Below are 17,529 nucleotides of genomic sequence, written 5' to 3'. Positions count from 1 at the left end.
ACAACCCCTTACGTCTGGATGGGGTTTCGAACTTACAAAGTGCTTTCACATACAACCCATCCTGGGCCCTCCCTGTGAAAACAGCCAGCGGCGCTCATCCATGAGAGCCAGATCCCACCCCAAATCAGTGATCACAGGAAGTCCTAAGCAGAACCAGGCCCAACCCCCCAAAGTGGGGAAGGGTTAGGTTTGGAGACCAAAACACACACAGGCCATAACCTCACATCCTCATATGCAGCCCCATCCAATAGCAAAGAGCAGACTGGGCTCACGGCAGCAGTGGAAACGCCATTTGGTCAAGAGTCCCAGGATGAAAGGAGAGGACTTCTGTTATCAGCAAATTGGGGACTAGGTGACTTGAATCAACCCTTCCACCAAGGACAACCAAAAGGCTGTATAAATGTCTTAAAAGCATAAAGACCTGTTAAGATTCTAAAGAATTGCTAGGCTGACATCCCAGAGGACAGGGATGCAGACAGGTGAGCCCAACATTCAGGGCCTCTTCTTCCCTGGAGGCACTTGCCCATTTGGAAGAGGTGACCAAGAGAATGCACTGCATTGCTGAAAGTCTTGCGGGGTTGTTGGTGGGGGGTGTTGGAGTGCAGGGCCCACCAAAGGTGGGACACTGATAAACCATTGCCTTTTTTGGGCTGTGGCCCCAGAGGATTGTGCCCTAAGGGGTAAGGATGAACCAAAAGCAAACCAGCCCTTGAATTATGTGATAAGTCTGTGGCCTGGCTTCAGGGGCCAGGAAATCACCAACCTTGAATCTGGAATAGTGTGATCCCAGAATTCAAGTGCCCCTGGACATGTGACAAGCAAACCAAAACCCTCTCTAAAGGAAGAAGCCATCTTAGGTCTGAAAATACCTCAGTAAACAATTTTTTCAAATACAATTTCCAGCATAAAGTAGAAAAATAATGAGGTACCTGAGGAGACCAATGAGGGAGAACCAACAGAAATCAGGCAACAGAAACACACTCACAGGGATTCCAGTATTGGAATTATCACAGACTGAACACAGGCAAAGTTCTAGAACCCACGCCCCAGTAGCCAGTAATTCTGGCTATTTGAATTCTGAACTCTCTCTCTAATCCATCCTCATTCATGCCTGCCTTGCTACAATCCCCTTTGTATCTGCCTTCACCACTGTCTCCAGCGGTTATCTTCTTAGAAAACCAATCTGACCATCTCTCAGCTCTGTGTTTAACAGCATTCATGGCCCTTCCAACCTAAACTGCCCTTTCCAGCCTCATCACCTAAGACCCCACGCCACAATCTCTAGTCACACAGCACGACTTCCCTGGGAGCATTCTCCCTCTGCCTCGAATGTCCTCTTCTCCTGAATCATCCTGAAAGATGCCCTCTCATCCTTCAAAGTCCAATTTAATTCTCTCCTTTGAAGCCTTTCTGAAGTCGTAACTCCAAAGCTCACAGCTTTGCATGTACTTCTACTAAGTACAGACACACTGTGTTACAATTATTTGATTGTAAGAGTCAAGTACATTGTTAACTTCCTGAGGTTAAGGTCTATCTTGTTCACCTAGAGATCCTGAACAGCACCTGGCTGAGTGAGTGCTGAACAAATATTGATGAAAGAAGGAAAGAGTATTCTTAATAATAGGTGCTACAGATAGTTGTAGACTGAATTGCGTTCCCCCCCAAATCATGTTGAAGCTCTGATCCCTAATGTCAGTGTGTTTGGAGATAGGGTAATTAAGGTTAAATGAGGTCATCAGGGTGGGGCCCTAATCCAATAGGTGCCCTTATAAAAAGAGGAAGAGGCACCAGAGAGCTCCCTCTGTATGCACTGAGAAAAGGTCATGTGAGGACACAGTAAGAAGGTGGCTGTCTGCAAGCCAGAAAGAGAGGCCTTGCCAGAAACTGGCTCTGTTGGTGCCTTGAACTTGGACTTCTACCCTCCAGAACTATGAGAAAATAAATGTCTGTCGTTTAGGCCTCCCACTCTGTGGTCTTCTGTTATGGTCCAAGCTGCCTCACACATAGACCATATCGGGGATTTCAAACATGTATAAATACACATCTTTAGTGACGGTAAGAATTTGACTCAAACTGACAAGGTAGGAAACAGGCACAACGCCATCGGGAAATGGCTTTTTAAAAAGTTTTATTTCAAGAACTTTGTTTTTTCTGGTATTTCAAAAAAAAAAGGTGGGTCAAAGTACAAAAAAAAGTCAGTTGAATAACAGCATGGGTTTAGAAATCACAGCAGCAGAAGCAATGTACAGACGGCACAGACAAAACAATCCAAGGTATGCAATTCTTGTTCAGGTTCTTTGCTTATTTTGTGTTTTTTCCCTCCTGTACAAAATACACCAAAGCATGCCATGAGACCAGAAAAAGAAAGGAGTTTAACAAATGGTTACAAGAAATAGACTCTGTACAAGAGGAGATAATGCTTCTTCCCAGTCCCCCCACCCCCCATTTCCTCTCTTCTTGCTCTGCTTTAGGTTAAATTATTCTGAAGACAGTTCACCTCCAAGTCGGCCTGGTCACCTTTGCCACCCTCGAGCTTGGGCGACATGGAGTTCTGGATGTTAAATGACTCCTCCTCTTTCAGACAGGACTTGAGAACTTCCTGGATTTTGTGGGGAGCACTAGATTCATCCTGGAAGATAAAATAAGGTGACGGAGGGGTGCGAAGGAGACAACAGGTACAGGGACCAAGTAATAATCCTAGGCTTTTCAATCTGGGTTAAAGAAGAACTGAAAAAAGGAAGACAGCTCTGAGACTTGAATGAACCAGTGACTCACTAGCAGCTACTTTTTAGGTATAAAATCCTTAAAAACACTGGCCAGATATAGATGAAAACTTGACAGATAATTGGATTACAAATACCTTTAATGTAGGCCAGTCAGAGGCTTTCTCTCTGGTAGAGGTTAGGGAGAAAACTGCCCCAGGCCCCTGTAAAGCCTCACCTGTTGGTGAGCTCGGCTTGGACTGCCTGGCCCCTCTTCCCAGAGGTCTTGCTCAGGGAACATGACTTGTCGGTGCATTCAGTCCTGTTCAGGTGCAAAGCAGCTCCTGGCAAAGCTAGGTCCCCTCTCCCCACAGCAAATAGAGGCTATAGATGTGTGAACCTCTCTCCATCAGAAGTTTCTCTACCCAGAGATGCTAGCTTCGAAGATGTCCCCTCCGTCCGAGCCCGGAGAAGTCCAGCTGCTGAATGGCTGCCATCGTCTGCATTAGATAGTGTTTGTGCTGCTGCTTCACAGCCCATCTCTGACGTGAGCCCGTGCTGTCCTGCCTTTCCTTGTGTGTTGCCTGCGGCTGTGACAAGCTCCTGAGCCTGATCTGAATTTGCTTGTTGCAGGTTTTCAGGAATCCCATACCGGCACAGTCCTCACTTTGCACTCGGAGAACCCATACGGCAGCTCCTGCCTCCCCTACTCCTTTCCTTCAGGACCACCTGAGGGGGTTTATGCAGTGCGATTTAGTGGGCCTCAATTCTTTCTCAGCTGCCCCAAATAGCTCCTGTAAGTGCTCAGAACTCTGTTGATCAAATAGGTGGGGTAGCTCCCCTGGGCAGGTTCATGGGTGGCAAGAAGGGTAATGTCCTGGTCTGACCAGTTAGCCTAGGCCTTTTGTAATTTAACCACTTCCAAAATTCAAGGTACTCAACATGCATAAGGACCAGGCATTCTTCACAAAACTGCATGAGCTGTTGTCCAGGCTGTCTGCTACTGAGTTTGACCCATAATGGTACCAGGTCAGGGGAGTGACTGGTTGGAAAGTAGGGAAAGGCTCCAGGCCTGTGTAGAACACTGTTGGCGTTCAAACGTACTGTGCATATAGGAATCACCGTCACCTGCTCCCTGCCTCACTTAGCACTTTTCCAGACCAGCTTGAATAGAGTGATTTAATAGAGTTTCAAAGACCTCAGGAGTGATTTACAGACAACAGTGGAACGCATGTTCCCCATTTTCAGTGAGACAAGCACAGGAGGAAATGAACCTTCAGTGCCGAGGCGGATTTCAGGCAAGGCAGCTGCACCAGCACCCACGGGGGCTGGACATTTTCCACCACTGCTTGGAAAGGTTTAGAAAAAATTTTTCAATGCCAGAAACATATACATGCTGAGTGGAAAGATCACCCTGATGTATTAAGTATATGTGCATGTGCATGCACACACACACATTTATGCAGAGGGAAGGAGGAGGAGGCAGAACTTCTGTACTGTTTGGGAGCAGACACTGGGCATGGAAGCATGAGAACTGGGCCATGAGAGACCCAGGGTGGAACGGACTTGGAATCACAGGAAAACCTGGAATACGACAGGATGGCCTATGTTTACCTCGCCTCTTACAAGGATGGAACTCACTTTCATGTTTTTCAAGATAACTGACCCCTCCCTGCCCCGGCTCCCACCCCAGTGCACTCCCTGGGGCCAAGTGGATTTAGTGAGTCCTTATAGATCTGGGCATCAAAGCTGTGCTGCCGTGATGGGCGGGGGGACCCAGATTACACCTGGTCTCTTTAGGGCCTGTGGGCTTTGGACAGATGAGAAAGCTGCCTTCTGGGCCAATGGGTGGGAGAAGTATATCCTAAAAATAGGGAACACAGGTATCCAGGTAACACTATCAGACAAGTTAAGTGCCTCCAAGAAGAACAGGTGAGGGAGTATCTAGACCAAGACGGAGCTACCCTAGCCCAAGCGCTCCCCCGGAGCCCCATCCTGTTAAGCCGAGGGCTGCTGAATCCCTCAGCGGAAGGCCCTCTGGTTTAGGGGAAGTCCCTCATCAAGAGGGAACTGGACCTCCCTCTGGCGGAAGTCTGGGAACAATTCTGGCATTCCACCCAGCCATGTGGGCATCCGTTAGCCAGGGGTTCAGGCCTGGGCTCCTACTGGTCCAGATACAAACCTCCATGGCGTTGGGGTGGGGGGCACTGTCGGTGCTTTACCAAGTACAAGGAAGAAACATGGAAGATTGGGAAATTAGAAAGATGTAAATGGGGAGGATGGGGGTGCAAAGCACAAAGGGCCAGGAAGGTCTGTCAGATCTCTGGAGGACCAAGTTACAGCCACGGCACTCCCCTGACAGCACAGCTGTGAAAACCAGTAGGGCCACTCTTGGTGCTTGGGCAGGTGATTTCAGCCATGCTGTGCAGCTGGAGGACGTCCAGCTTCCTACACACTAGAAGTTCCTCCCGGAAAACTGCTAACCTCCACAGCAGAGGCTTAGGAGTCGAGGACTTTTCCTTTTCCTCCTGATGCTCCTTTCCAAGGCTGGCTCTCAGCTACAAGGACACACATGCACTGAGCCACCGGCTCACCTGCCCCGTGGCCCCTCACCAGTCCAGAGGGCCCCGGCCAGGAGCAGCACAAGGCGATGCACGCAGCAGGGGAAAGGGACGTGCCCCCGACACAGAACCCGGCCACGGACCCTGCCCCCGCCAGACCCAGAGCAGCACGCTTTCTTTTGTTTGAAATGTTTTCAGAGTATGGCTTGTAGAGATTATTGGAACTCTGAAGGAAAATGACCTGCTCAGTCTACTTTACTCATATAAAAGAAATCACTCCTCTATTATGATACATAAAACTCTCTACAATTTTAGGAGACACCAAAACCAACAAGGAGATGAAGGGCGAGGGATGGGGAGAGACTAACGGAGCAGGCTTGACTCAAGAGTCCTCATTTCAGCTTCCAGCCCACCTGGAGGTTTCCTCACTTTTGCCTGCTGCTAGCACCACTGTGCAGGCTGAAGTAAGGGACAGGGCTCCACTGCATATAAAGCGGTAACTGTCTTAACTATCAACGCCACCAGATCTTGACAGTGACGAAGTGTGACTTCCAGGCTTGTGGCGGGAATTAGAGGTGAACCTTGTAGAAAACCCACCTGCTGGACAGGAGTGTCCCTCCTCACACACTCAGAGCTTTGGCAGAGAGGACAGGATGCCCTTTGGGGCATAAGCTGAGGGAAGGATGCCAGGTGGAGACGGCCCTCAAGATCCAAGAGGAGCTGGAGGGCACCATTTCACTGTGGGATGCCCCGTGTGCTACCCAGACAACCACACGGCCCTTTCCAGGCAGAGTCCACCGTGCCTGACCACTCTGCTCCGTTCCGTTCTTGTTTTGCCATATTCTGAACTCAAGGCTGGTGGCAGCTTTCATGGACAAATGCCTTGCTTCCACAAAGCTGGGTCGGCCAAGAAGCACAAGAAACCTTTGTATTGGCTCATGCGACCAAGGCCCCCAAGAGGAGTTACTTCCTCCTGCTGCCTTTGTGAAGAGGATGGGTAGACATGCCTAGGGAGTCAGAAACGCATGCATCGGGAGCTTTGCTAAGGACACTTGCACTCCGTGGACAACGAACATCTGCCTGTAGGCACCACCGTACAGGTCAGACCTGCTGCCCAACACGTATAAGATGGCAGACCAGACAGTGGAGCCCACAGACCCCGTGGCAGGCGGGCCAGCGCTCACTAGCAGTCAGTCCCTAAGTGACAACGAGATGCTGATCACTGCAAGGGGCTGGGTAAAGTAGGTATTGGTGTACTGAGTTGAGTAAGGCTCACACTACATCCTTGTGGGTTGATTAATATGATTATCAATCTTAAAGTTTATAGGACACCTTGTTTTCTTGGTTATAATGTCCATCTTGAGGCATACCAAGTAAAATATTATCTGTTCTTTCTCTACTTTTTATATCAAAGACTTGAAAATAATTATCCTAAATTAGCCTCTCTTTCATTTCTTATTGAAATTGACCCTTTTGCTCCTCCTCTACCAGGCCAAGTTCTTCTTTTCTGGGGTTTGATGAACAAGGTCTCATGTACCATTATTCTCTCCTTCCCCTTCTGGGGCTACCCTTTCCCCATTTATGAAAAGAAAACAGTGGTTAGATCTGTGCTGTCCAATATGGTAGCACTAGCCACATTCCAGGAGCTCTGAAGCCTTGGTAGCTGGTGGCTGCTGTAGTGGACAGTGCAGATACACACATTTCTACCTCACAGAACGTCCCACTGCACAGCACTGGCCTAGACTGTTAAGGCCCCTGTAAGCTCACAGACTGTATGGTCCATTATTTCAAAGAACTTCTTCAAAATTTCCTCTTAACTCTTGAAAAGTCTTAGTTTCACTCCTTTATCTGTGTAATGGTGCATTTACCTGCAGGTTTGAAGCCTGCATCATATGCAGAATTCTTGGGTTTGGATATGATATGATTTGGGGCTTCAATAGCTTCTGTCTTATTTCTGAAATTCTGACAGTATCCAGTATTTGACTCGTTAGTCTGGTCCAGGTGACACACTAGGCCAGGGTCTTTAGCAAATGGTAGATTAAGACCTTTTATTGGGTTTCAACTGATACCTGTGAGCCCATCTTCCTAAGAACAGATTTACCCCTAGACTTATGGTTCCACCAGTGCCTGTGCTCACTTCAGCCCTAACCAGTGTATAGAAGCCTGCTCAGTTTTAGGGTCCTCAGTGTCAAAGACACTGTTCTTCCAGGCATCCCAGAGGTTTTTCCACTCATCCCAAAGAGCAACCACCATTTGCTCAATGATCAGCAGGAAATTCCCTAGCAATGAAAGCAGAGCCTTTCTCCTTGATATAGAAAATAGAAAGACAAAAATCAGACTTCTAAACCTAGATGAAGCTAAAAATCATGAGTCATCCTAGAAACAGATCTTCAGCACTTTGTATAACTTTGCTTGTCAAGGAAGTGATACACCATCAAGCTCTTATTCCTACTCTCACTGCCCCAACTGACTGCGCTATCCCGATCCTCCGAGCCCTGAGGAGCGGCTCTACGCTCTGAAGTAGACCAAAGGCGTGGGCAGTGGCTGAAGCATGCATAAGGGCAGATGTGAAGAAGACAAGTTACCTGACAGATAACGTTATCATAGTGGGCCAAGGCACAGGCATGGGGGGAGGAGGTACAGGGAGTGTCGCTAAATTTCCTTACATTTGGGTGAGAGCCCTCGGCAATGGTGGAGAGGGAGAAGTTATCGTTGTGCAGCTCAGACGGGGTCCGGAATTTGCTGGTTGGGACAGAAAAGAGAAGGGCAAATGTAAGTGAAACGATCATTGTGAAATCTGAGACGCTCTGGGGGTCAAGTACTGTGTCTCACCAAATGCCACCAACCATCGTAAGACGCACCACCATCTGATGTACCACTGAGAAAAAAACCACCACTTAAATCAAGATCCAATACTTTCTTATTACCTAGAGCTTTTATACATACTTTAAGTAGCTCATTTAGACTTTAGATAAAGAAATGATAACGATATGAACAGCTATGACCACGTTTGTGCAGTCAGACAATTACAACTGCACCATGACTGCCATCTGGCCAACAGTGACTGTAAGGTGCCTGCAATTGTCAGACACAATCCAGTTTCAGACATGTTAATATGTGGGAAAAAAATGTGTCTTAGAATCAGTAAACTGCAGCAGTATCTGCAGTGCACTGGGTACATGTAGTGTTTTCAGGGCAGTAACCAGGCTGGGAAAGAAAGAAGGCATACAGAGGGGAATGAGGGAGCCAGCATTTGAGCTGAGCGGGTGTGGGAGCCATGCTTTGTGCAAAACACATAACCAGTTACAGGAGGAAGGCCTAGAATGGGGCCCTGTCCTGGGCCTCAGCTCTTGCTTCTACACTCCCCTGGTAGCTGCTCCTTCCCTCCCATCCTCATCAGCAGCTGCCCTGATAGGTGGTCCCAGGTCCCATTCTCACTCTGACCCTCCCCTCACCCCCCCCCCCACGGCCCCTTGGTGTCAGTGTGTGGAGCCAAGGGCCTTGGTTTGGGATCACATGTGCAGATACAGCTCTGCCTCAACGCACAGGCACAATGGAGAGGCCCCTGCAGCCCCAGGGTGGTTTGCTGAAAAGCTGCAGAGAGCTGCCGGCATCTGCACATCCCACGAGTTTACCCAGCAAGGGAGCAACAGATGGCGTTTTGTCCTTTTCCCAGGACCCAGGGCAAGTCCTTCAGTCACATTCTCTGAGGGGACTCTTGGGTCAGGGGGAGGGGATTAATGGGACAACAAGTTGAAAGGGGGGTGGGGGCAGTTCTGCATAAATTGTCTCTTGTGCCCCAAGGAAGCTGACTCCAGTCTCCTTTTGTGACTCCTATGACACTTCAGAAGGTTCTTTGCTTAGTGATGAGAGTGATTCTCTCGTAGTGTGTAAGGTCACATTTGTGTGTTCAAGGCACAGACTTCAAGGGTAAATGCATGTTGATTCCCACATGCAGTCACTCCTCTGCTAAGGGAAAAGCTGAAATGAGGCTCCATGTCCCCATAGGGCCCTTAAAGTCCACAGCAGAGGAAGTTAGGTCTGGGCCCCTCTGCCCCCCACATCCTACTTAGGGGAGGGAAAGAGGACTTCCGTGAGTTCCTTACACTTCTGTCTGGACAAAAGGTTGACAAGTTTGAAAGCAACACACTGCAGCACTAAATACCCTTTCACTGAGGAGGAGCTGGTACCGAGTGACAGCAGATCTGAGGGAGCTGGAGTCACTTCACACTGATTTGTGAGCGAAATCCTCACACTGGCCACTGGCTGCCAAAGACACGGGGAGCAGCTGCAGTCAGGTAGGGGCCGGGGACTGGGTACAGTAACTCACTTGGGGGCCAGAGTCGGGAGCTGCTCTACTCCAGCTGCTTTTCTTTTAAGCGCCCTCTGGCTGGGGTGTGGGGCGTGGGGCACGTTGCCGGACAGCTGAGTGTGCCACGGGGCTCAGCCTCTGCTGCAGTTCCGGCACATTCTCTGTAGGAATGAGTAAGCTTGGGGGAATCTTTGGTATGAAAAACACAACTGGGGATGGCGAGCAGGTGCCAGAAACCCTCACGACCGCATCCCTGGATCAGGTGGGGCGGGGCTGGCGGACGGAGACTCACTTGGTCCTGCGCAGCTTGGTGTTCTCCGTCTTGAGCAGATAGAGCTTCTTGGCGAAGAACACCGTCATCATGAAGAGCAGGAGCAGCACGAGGGCGGCGGAGCCGACAGCCACGCACATCACCTGGAAGTCGGTGATGATGGACTCGCAGCGCATCCCCTTGTGCCAGATGTAGTCCTGCGTGTTGCACCTGCAGCAGCGACAGGGTGAGACTGAGGCGATGGGCGGGCTGGCAGCTGTGACCACAGTGAGGGTCTGACCCCTAACCTCAGGACTTTGCTCTGCGGCCTGTCCCCATGACCGGCTAGAGGAGCTGTGGTGCCCCTGCCTGTGCAAACCTATGGCTGCTATTCCTGCCTCCTCTTTACAACCACACTCTGATGGGGGCTGGGCACAGATGAAGTAACCAGGGCCCTGGGAAACTGAGCAAACTGGTCATTCACACGACTGTGAAGTGACCGAGGAGGGAAGGGAACCCTGGTTGCCACCTCGCAGCTGCAGTGAGAACAATCATGGGATTCTCTGACCGCCTCCCCCCTCTCAGCCCCGACCCTGGGCTCTGGTGAAAAAAAAAGATGAGAAACAAGATCATTAGGAGCTCTGGCTACAGAGTAGTAGGGTCTGCCCTTCACATGAAGACCTATCTTGTTGCTCTGCAGTTCCGTCTAGCTCACGTGCCTAACCAGACGCTGACAAATAAGGAAGCGACAGACAAGGACAAGCACAAAGATAGATGGATTTTCTCCTTCTACCTCTGCAGCCCCTAAAGTTCTGCCCCTCAAGCTTCCTGTCCTATTACCATGAGAACTGCCATGAAAGCATAGTGAGAATCAACCTCTGGGTGGGTTTCAGTCCTTTTGTTGAGTGACTTTCTCCTGCCCTTGGGGACATTCCCAGGCTCCAACTCTTCCAATGACATTGCTGTTTCCATGGGAACCAGACTGCTTCAAAGAGGAAAGATGTGGAAGGATACAGAAACAGGCAAAGGAGGGAGGACGTGAACCTCAGGATGAATGACAGATAAGAGAAAGGGGTCCAGAAATAGGAAAATTATGCATCAGAGAATTAGCTACTCCACACCTATAACAGGGTGGGGAGATGTGGCTGGCAGGGAATTCTCTCTTTTCCAACTGCCCCTCTGTAGTTGTGGGAAGCCATCTGTTGGAGGATGTGGGAAAAGGGGAGCCTTCTAACTGACTGTTCTAGAGGCAAGTTCTGCCACAGCTCTGCTCATTTCCCTGCAGTGGTCAGGGTGACAGAGACAAAAGCATGCTGCAGTCTGCTACCAAGGGCTCAGCAGCCTCTTGTGAGTGGAATGCAAAACAGTTTCCAAGCCAGGGTTGGGCCTGGGTGTACCCGCCAGAGGAGGAATCTCTGGTAGGGAGGCCCAGTGTGATCCTGGGATGCAAACTGCACGAGGGGGGCTGGAGTGAACTTGTGGAGAAGCGCTTCTGAGGCAGGACCTACTGGAGGATTCATGCTCAGCAAAGGCATGCTGCTTAGTGAGGACAGGCTTACCCTTCCACTTGGTAATCCCCTGAGAGTTCCAGGAGGTTCTGGGAACTGCTCTAGCTCTCCAGAGGCAGCCAGGGCCCCAGACTGCATTCTCTGATGGGGAACTTATTCTGATGATGAAAATTCAGGCCTCCAATAGGATGAAAGATAATGATATTGCACAGGGATTCCATAGCTCCCAGACTAAAATCATTACTATAGTACCCCAACTAGAGTTTGTGGAGCAAAATCACAGGTTTCCCCATATTTCTAGCAACTCTTAACCCACCAGCAACGTCTTAATGCCATAATTTCTTGATCATAGTTCCTCTTTTTGGCAATAGCTGGACAACTCCAACCAGAACTGTGTGGACACATCCTAAATGAGTGCCCCAATGTCACAATCTTTTATAGGAAAAAACTTCATAGGGAGGCACTGGAACTCAAGCTTTAATGCCAAAAGCCCAGCATTCATGCTTTCTATATGTTATTCTTTCTATCAGAACATTAAGACCTACAGAATTTGAATTCTTCACATACCTCCAGAAAGACAATGAAAAAGAAACATGAGGATTGACACTTAAAAAAGAGATGCAGATTCCGGAAACACTCCTCATAGGACCGATGGAAATCTGAGGACTCCAGGCCACTTTCAGGGCCTGAAAAGGATGGAGACAAGCAAACCACCCAGATTACCCCTGACTTGTGCTTCCTTCTCACTGTGAGGGCACGTGTATGGGGGTAATTACTGATGAGGTGTGGGATGGTGGCTACAGACAACGTCCTTACACTCTGACATTAAACTCTCTGGGTCTTTAAAACATACTGGACTGGGTATCCCCAAGAAGACGACAATCCAGGTATAAGAAGGGAAAGAGCTGCCACCACAGTTAAGAACCCCCACCACATCTGCTATGCCAGGAAAGACTCTCCCCTTAACTTGACCTTTTTGACTGGCTGCTCCCTGCGTCTTGCTCCCAGTGAGAAGGTCCTCACTCTGACTTTACCTTCCCTGTAAAGAGGCAGGCCCTCCTCCTGCCACTCATATGGCTCAGAGGGAGTGATCAGCAATTATCTTTCCTCCCAGGATGTGCATCTTCTGCTAGTATAGCCAGAACTCGCCAACGAGAACTTGCCCTCAAGCCAACAAATGCCTCCTCCAAAACGCTTAGTGGAGTCCCTTTATGTTGCCTTTACAGTTTGCTGGTTTGGTAAAGGACACAACACTCAGAGGAAATGTCATTTCTGAGGAACCTCTACCAGTGATGAGATCACAGGAAGCATATATAAGATGTAATTCTGTAGATTTACTGTGACCATCTCTTGACCTGGGACTCCTGTGAATGCACAATCTCTGGGAAGCTGTGCTTGTCACAGTCCCCTCTCTGCTGAGTCTGCCTCTTGTGTGCTCATCAGTTCTCTGACCAGCCCCTGGGCACTGGCCCATCACAGTCTTACCTGCAGAAGGCCCCTATGTTCTCCACCAGGTAGCACTGGCCGCCATTGTGACAGTAGCTCGGGAAGAGGTCGCACACTGACCGGCAGGAGCCATTATGTCGCACAAAGCCACTGCGGCACTCAGTGCCATTCTCGCTTGGGGCCAGGTCCCTGCCTGGCTCTCCTGGACGCGGCCGGAGGGCGATGCTGCCGCCCGGCACTATCCCCAGAGTATGCTGTGGAGGGACAGCATGCCACCGACTGGTGGGCTGGCCTGTCCCAGGCCCCAGACCAGGATTCTCAGTGGGCATGAGAAGGTCATTTTCATCTTCCAGGTCTCCGCCTCCCACTGCATCCTTGTCATCCTCCTCTTCCTCCTCCTCTTCCTCCAAGTCATCATAGAAGGATGTGGTGGGGTAGAAATCAGATTCATCAAAGGGGGTGAAGTCATCGTATAAGTCTAGCAGGCTCCAGGAAGGGGTCTCCCCCCCAGTATCCGGGTGGTGCTCTGAGGTTCCTGGTGAACCAGGGAAGCTCCCCAGGTCGGCGCCACGGCCCTCACCATCCAGTCCTTCAAAGTAATCGATGTCAATTATATCTGACGCTGGATGGGGCTCCAGTGTGCCCTGAAAGGGGTACGTGGGCTCTGGCCCATTAGCGTCAGGTGTGCTGCCTCCTAGGTTCAGCCAAACCTCCAAGGGGCTCTCCTTGGGGAGTTCAGGGCCTGGGCTCAGCTTGTCGCCAGGGGTGGGGGAGGGCGTTTCGCTGGCCCCTGTAGCCTCAGGGGTGGCGGTGGACGTCGATGACTGCCCGAGGGCCTCGTCGGGAGCCGGAAGGGTGGCTGGAAGGGCCTGGGTGTCGCCGCTGCCGGCCTCTGCGGTCACTCCGCCCTGGCTTGGGCTTTCAGCTTCCAGCCAGGCCGTGCCCGTCACCGCCGCGGACGCCTCCAACGCCTCCTCTGGCCCGACCTTAGGGCCCACAAAGGCCTGCTCGCCGCTGGGCGCAGTCCACGAGGTCTCATCTTCCTCAGCTTTTGATGGGTCGGTCTTCTCCCGCGTGTCGTTGGCACGCGGCTCCCAAGCTAGCACGCTCTTCACGCGCTCGCCGGCGTCGACGTCGTTGCCCACCTCACGCGCTGTGGGCAGGAGAGAGAGGGGTGGGGCGTCAGGGCGGCGCGCATACCGGGGCCTTGGGCCGCGCCTCGCCCCCGCCTCAGCTGCTCTCCCAGACCCCCGCCAACCCTAAGCCTCTGCTTCAAGCTTTCTCAAGGCCACGCCCCATCTTTAAGCCCCACCCCACAAGCAGGGGAAGACTTGGGCCCAACGTTTCCCCGCTCAGGCCCCGCCCCCAAGAGTCAGACCCCGCCCCCAACACGACTCGCAGTCTAACCAGGGCAGTCCCCAACTCCAGCGCCTGGCACGAGTCTTACCCTGGGGGCTCCTCTCCACCTCCAGGCCACACCCATAAGTCGCACCCCTAGGGTCCCGCCCCACCCTAGACTCCGCCCCGAACTCGCATCCTTGAGCCCCTCATTACTCCCAGGTCCCGCCCTTAAGTCTCACCCTCAGGCCCCGCCCACCAGGCCCCTCCCCCAGCCACCACCTCGGTCCGCACACTCGGGTCGCGGCCGCCCCCATCACTCGACCTCCCCAGTGTTCACCACCTCCTCCTGCGCCCCTTCCCCTGCCCGGGCGGCAGGCAAGGTGCTGCCCCGCCCCCTTGCCACATCTCCCGTACTCTGCCAGTACCCGAAGCCGGCGGGACCCTGGCCCGGGGTGGAGTGCGAAAGCCCCTGGGGTCCAGGTCTCAGTCGGTACCTACCCGGCGCGGCCCCGGAGGCGAGGACCAGCGTGGCCCCCAGAAGCAGCAGCAGCGGCGGCGGCCCCCAGCCCTGGCCTCCGCCCCCCGCTTGGCCCATGGCGCGGCGCCCCGACCGCTGTCCGCGGTCTGCCCAGCTGGCTGCGCCCTCGGCTCGGCGGCCGCCGCGCCTCCCGCCCGTGCTGCAGCCGTCTCAGCCCACGATGGGCAGCGCGAGAAGCCGCATGCCGCCGCCGCCGTCCGCCGCTGTCCCCGGCGCGCCGCGCCTCCCCGCCTCCCGCGCCGCCGCTGCCGCGCTCAGCGCCGCCCCAACCCCGCCCGCCGCGCCCGCCCTGCCGCACGTAGCTCTGACGCCGGCCCTGCTCAGTCCGCCTGTCCGGGCGGACAGATAGACCCCTGGGTCGGAATGCGGAGACAAACGGACGTGGAGTAGCGCAGGGGTAGGCGCACAGCGCCGCGCGTGGCGTTAGCCGACAGGTGCACTGGCGGGAGACCTGCGGGGCGGGGCCTCTGTCCCGCCCTCTCCGTGGAGGGCTGGCACGGGCCCCCAGCCTGCGAGGAACCCACCCGCCACGCCGCGAGCACTGAGGCGGGGGCCCAGACACCCGCAAGCTCGGGGCGGGGCTCGGGAGAGCCGCAGGGGGCGGAAGCCCGAGCCCGCGCTGTGGCAATGAGCCGAACCCAGAGCGAACGGAGCCTCTCGGATTTCTGCGCCAACCCTGTGTTCGGGGCGGAGAAGGGTCTCCGAGAGTTTTCCGAGTCCCAGCGCGAGGGCGGGGCGGGGCGGGCGCTGGCAGCGCCAGGCAAGGGGGCGAAGTCGACCTCCCAGACTCTAATCGGATCAGACCTAATCCGTTCGCAGCCAAAGCCCAGACCTCTCACAGCCAGGCCCGCCCGAACGCATGCCGGGGGCAGGGGGCAAGACCTTCCTGGGACTGCGGCTACCCTGCCTGCCTTCTTGCCTCTTCAGGGCAGCCTGGGAAGTGGCCTTTACCCCGCTCTTACCACCTCCCCAGGTTACATCGCTCCGCTTGTGTCCTGGGATACCAAAGCTCAAGTTGCTGGGCAGTCCCAAGCGGCCTAGATCACAGCCTAGGGACACGTGGACGCCATGCCAAGCGTTATAGTATGTCTGCGGACTCTGACAAAGCTAACTGCAGTCCAGAACCACTCATCCTCGAATCCCTGCTTGGTAGGGGAGTTGCAGCCTAGTCATCTAGTCCATCCATCAAACCGACCTCTACCTCTTGATCTGCTATTAACCCAAATGACATTCAGGGTCACTGCCTGAGATGTGGCAACACTGGTATTTGAGAGGCTCCCATTTCTGACATTAGAAAACCACAGTAAGTGACCAAGATGGAGATTCTCCTAATCTCTCTCTAGTACATGTCTCTGGATGGGGTTGCCTTGGTTCAAAGCCTGTTTCTCTCACTGGAACTAGTTTTGCTGCAGTCTCTTTGCTTGACCTGGTGGTTTCCTCCCTCCAGGTCTGCCTGGCAAACTCCTTAACCCAGACAGCTCAGCTGTCACCTTCCCTTACCTGAAGTCTTGTCAGCTTGCCTCAAGTAGTTAGACATTTAGGCCCTGATCTCAATTACTCTGTCTACAGTAATTCCCCACTGGACTGCAAGACACTTGAGTGCACAGCGCCAGCCACAAAGGGAAGCTCCCTAAGGTGGGTAGGAGGCATGAATGAATGAATGGCAACCATCTTACCCCAACCCCAGAACCTTGGGTCTGGACCTTCCTGCAAATAGACTTGCTGAGGCTCTTTCCGTGGCTTCATTGCCTCTGGGGACAGTAACTACCAGTGTGAAATACAACCTTTTTCGAGAAGAGGGCCAGGCAGGGCTTTGCACCTGTTTGCCATAGGGGCACTAACGCACCCTCCAACACCATCTCTGCTTTCCTGCAGCTTACCTTTGCATTTTTTTTTTTTTTTTTGCCTCCTATAAGTCTCTATGTATTGCTCTGCTCTGTCTCCATAACTCTTGGGTGATGGCTGTCAGAGTGGAGGATCTTGGTGGACATGTCTACCTCCCACTTCCTGAGGCCAGTCTGTGTGGGAAGGAAGTCTCACAGGTGGGTCCTTTGATGCCTGGAGCATGGCAATCACTCCCATGTAATTTCATAAGGTCTGGATGCGGGCCCTTTCCCCACCCCTCTGGTAAAACTCTACCTACTCCAGTTTGTTTCTCATTTTAATATATTTTAAAACATTTAAATATATTCTTTTAAATTTAACTTTTGAATTAAGTAAAACAAGCATATGGTATAAAGTAAAATTTGAAATATCGATTTCCTCAATGACCTTCATCCCTTCCCTGCAACAGATTCTGTTACCACTTTCTTCATTTGGGGATTTTAAATCAACTGTTGTCATTCAGTTTCATTCTGATCCTCTCTAGCAGATCTCACCAGCAGTATGAGGACTGAGCACAGCGCACCTAGTTAGGTGACACCTCCACAAGACGGATAGCAGAAGCGGTGTGGTGTGTGACTGAAGAGCAGGACTTGGCATCAGATCTGGGTGACCTTGGAGGAGCTGGTAACCTGTCTCATGTATATGAAAGTGGTAACCATAGAGTGTCAAGTGTATGTGGTATTTTTTCCTGGGCACAAGGGCTAGGGTAGACTAAAGAAGATACAGAAGATGTAGAACTGGAAAGTGAAAGAAAGGGAAATTGACCTCTATCATGAGCTTACAACCATATTCACACATTCAAGCTCATGCCATTTGGGCATCAGGGATGCTTTGAGGCAATGGCTGCTGCATGCCTCTGAGGTTCCCACTGGGTTTGGCAGTACCAAGGAAGGCAAAAGGTCTGTTGCCATGGCTACAGCCTGCCACCCTGTGCATAGAAAGTCCCTGGCTTTGCCAGGGGGCTGCCATCCAGGCCAAGAGCTGCTC

At 52.3% G+C, this 17,529-nt stretch overlaps 2 protein-coding genes across 2 annotated transcripts; one reads left to right on the top strand and one right to left on the bottom strand.

Annotated features, from left to right (window-relative positions):
• Positions 1 to 2,111: 2,111 nt before the first annotated feature.
• CSPG5 (chondroitin sulfate proteoglycan 5) lies at positions 2,112 to 14,894 on the bottom strand. Its single transcript, XM_032458624.1, has 5 exons — positions 14,619 to 14,894; positions 12,819 to 13,932; positions 9,868 to 10,056; positions 7,930 to 8,005; positions 2,112 to 2,629 (listed from the first exon to the last, which is right to left on the bottom strand). Exons 1-5 carry the CDS (start codon positions 14,713 to 14,715, stop codon positions 2,468 to 2,470), a joined length of 1,638 nt encoding a protein of 545 aa, XP_032314515.1. The 5' UTR covers positions 14,716 to 14,894; the 3' UTR covers positions 2,112 to 2,467.
• Positions 14,714 to 17,529, top strand: LOC116657315 (translation initiation factor IF-2-like). Its single transcript, XM_032459438.1, has 3 exons — positions 14,714 to 14,981; positions 15,217 to 15,807; positions 17,030 to 17,529. The coding sequence occupies exons 1-3, from the start codon at positions 14,714 to 14,716 to the stop codon at positions 17,071 to 17,073; spliced, it is 903 nt and encodes a 300-aa protein (XP_032315329.1). The 3' UTR covers positions 17,074 to 17,529.

Source organism: Camelus ferus, chromosome 17 (genome assembly GCF_009834535.1).
Source record: "Camelus ferus isolate YT-003-E chromosome 17, BCGSAC_Cfer_1.0, whole genome shotgun sequence".
In the NCBI taxonomy this organism is placed as follows: domain Eukaryota; kingdom Metazoa; phylum Chordata; class Mammalia; order Artiodactyla; family Camelidae; genus Camelus; species Camelus ferus.
Note: the sequence above shows the minus strand (reverse complement) of the source record. Positions and strands in the feature narration are given on the sequence as shown.

Excerpts from the sequence above, each read along its gene's own strand:
- LOC116657315 (XM_032459438.1), top strand. The coding sequence starts at position 14,714 with ATGGCGCGGCGCCCCGACCGCTGTCCGCGGTCTGCCCAGCTGGCTGCG. Across the intron at positions 14,982-15,216 it reads TCTGACGCCGGCCCTGCTCA|ACACCCGCAAGCTCGGGGCG; the intron begins GTCCGCCTGTCC and ends GCGGGGGCCCAG. Across the intron at positions 15,808-17,029 it reads CATCCTCGAATCCCTGCTTG|ATCTCACCAGCAGTATGAGG; the intron begins GTAGGGGAGTTG and ends CCTCTCTAGCAG.
- CSPG5 (XM_032458624.1), bottom strand. The coding sequence starts at position 14,715 with ATGGGCCAAGCGGGGGGCGGAGGCCAGGGCTGGGGGCCGCCGCCGCTG. Across the intron at positions 10,057-12,818 it reads AACATAGGGGCCTTCTGCAG|GTGCAACACGCAGGACTACA; the intron begins GTAAGACTGTGA and ends TCGCTGCTGCAG. Across the intron at positions 2,630-7,929 it reads CCGAGGGCTCTCACCCAAAT|GATGAATCTAGTGCTCCCCA; the intron begins GTAAGGAAATTT and ends TTTATCTTCCAG.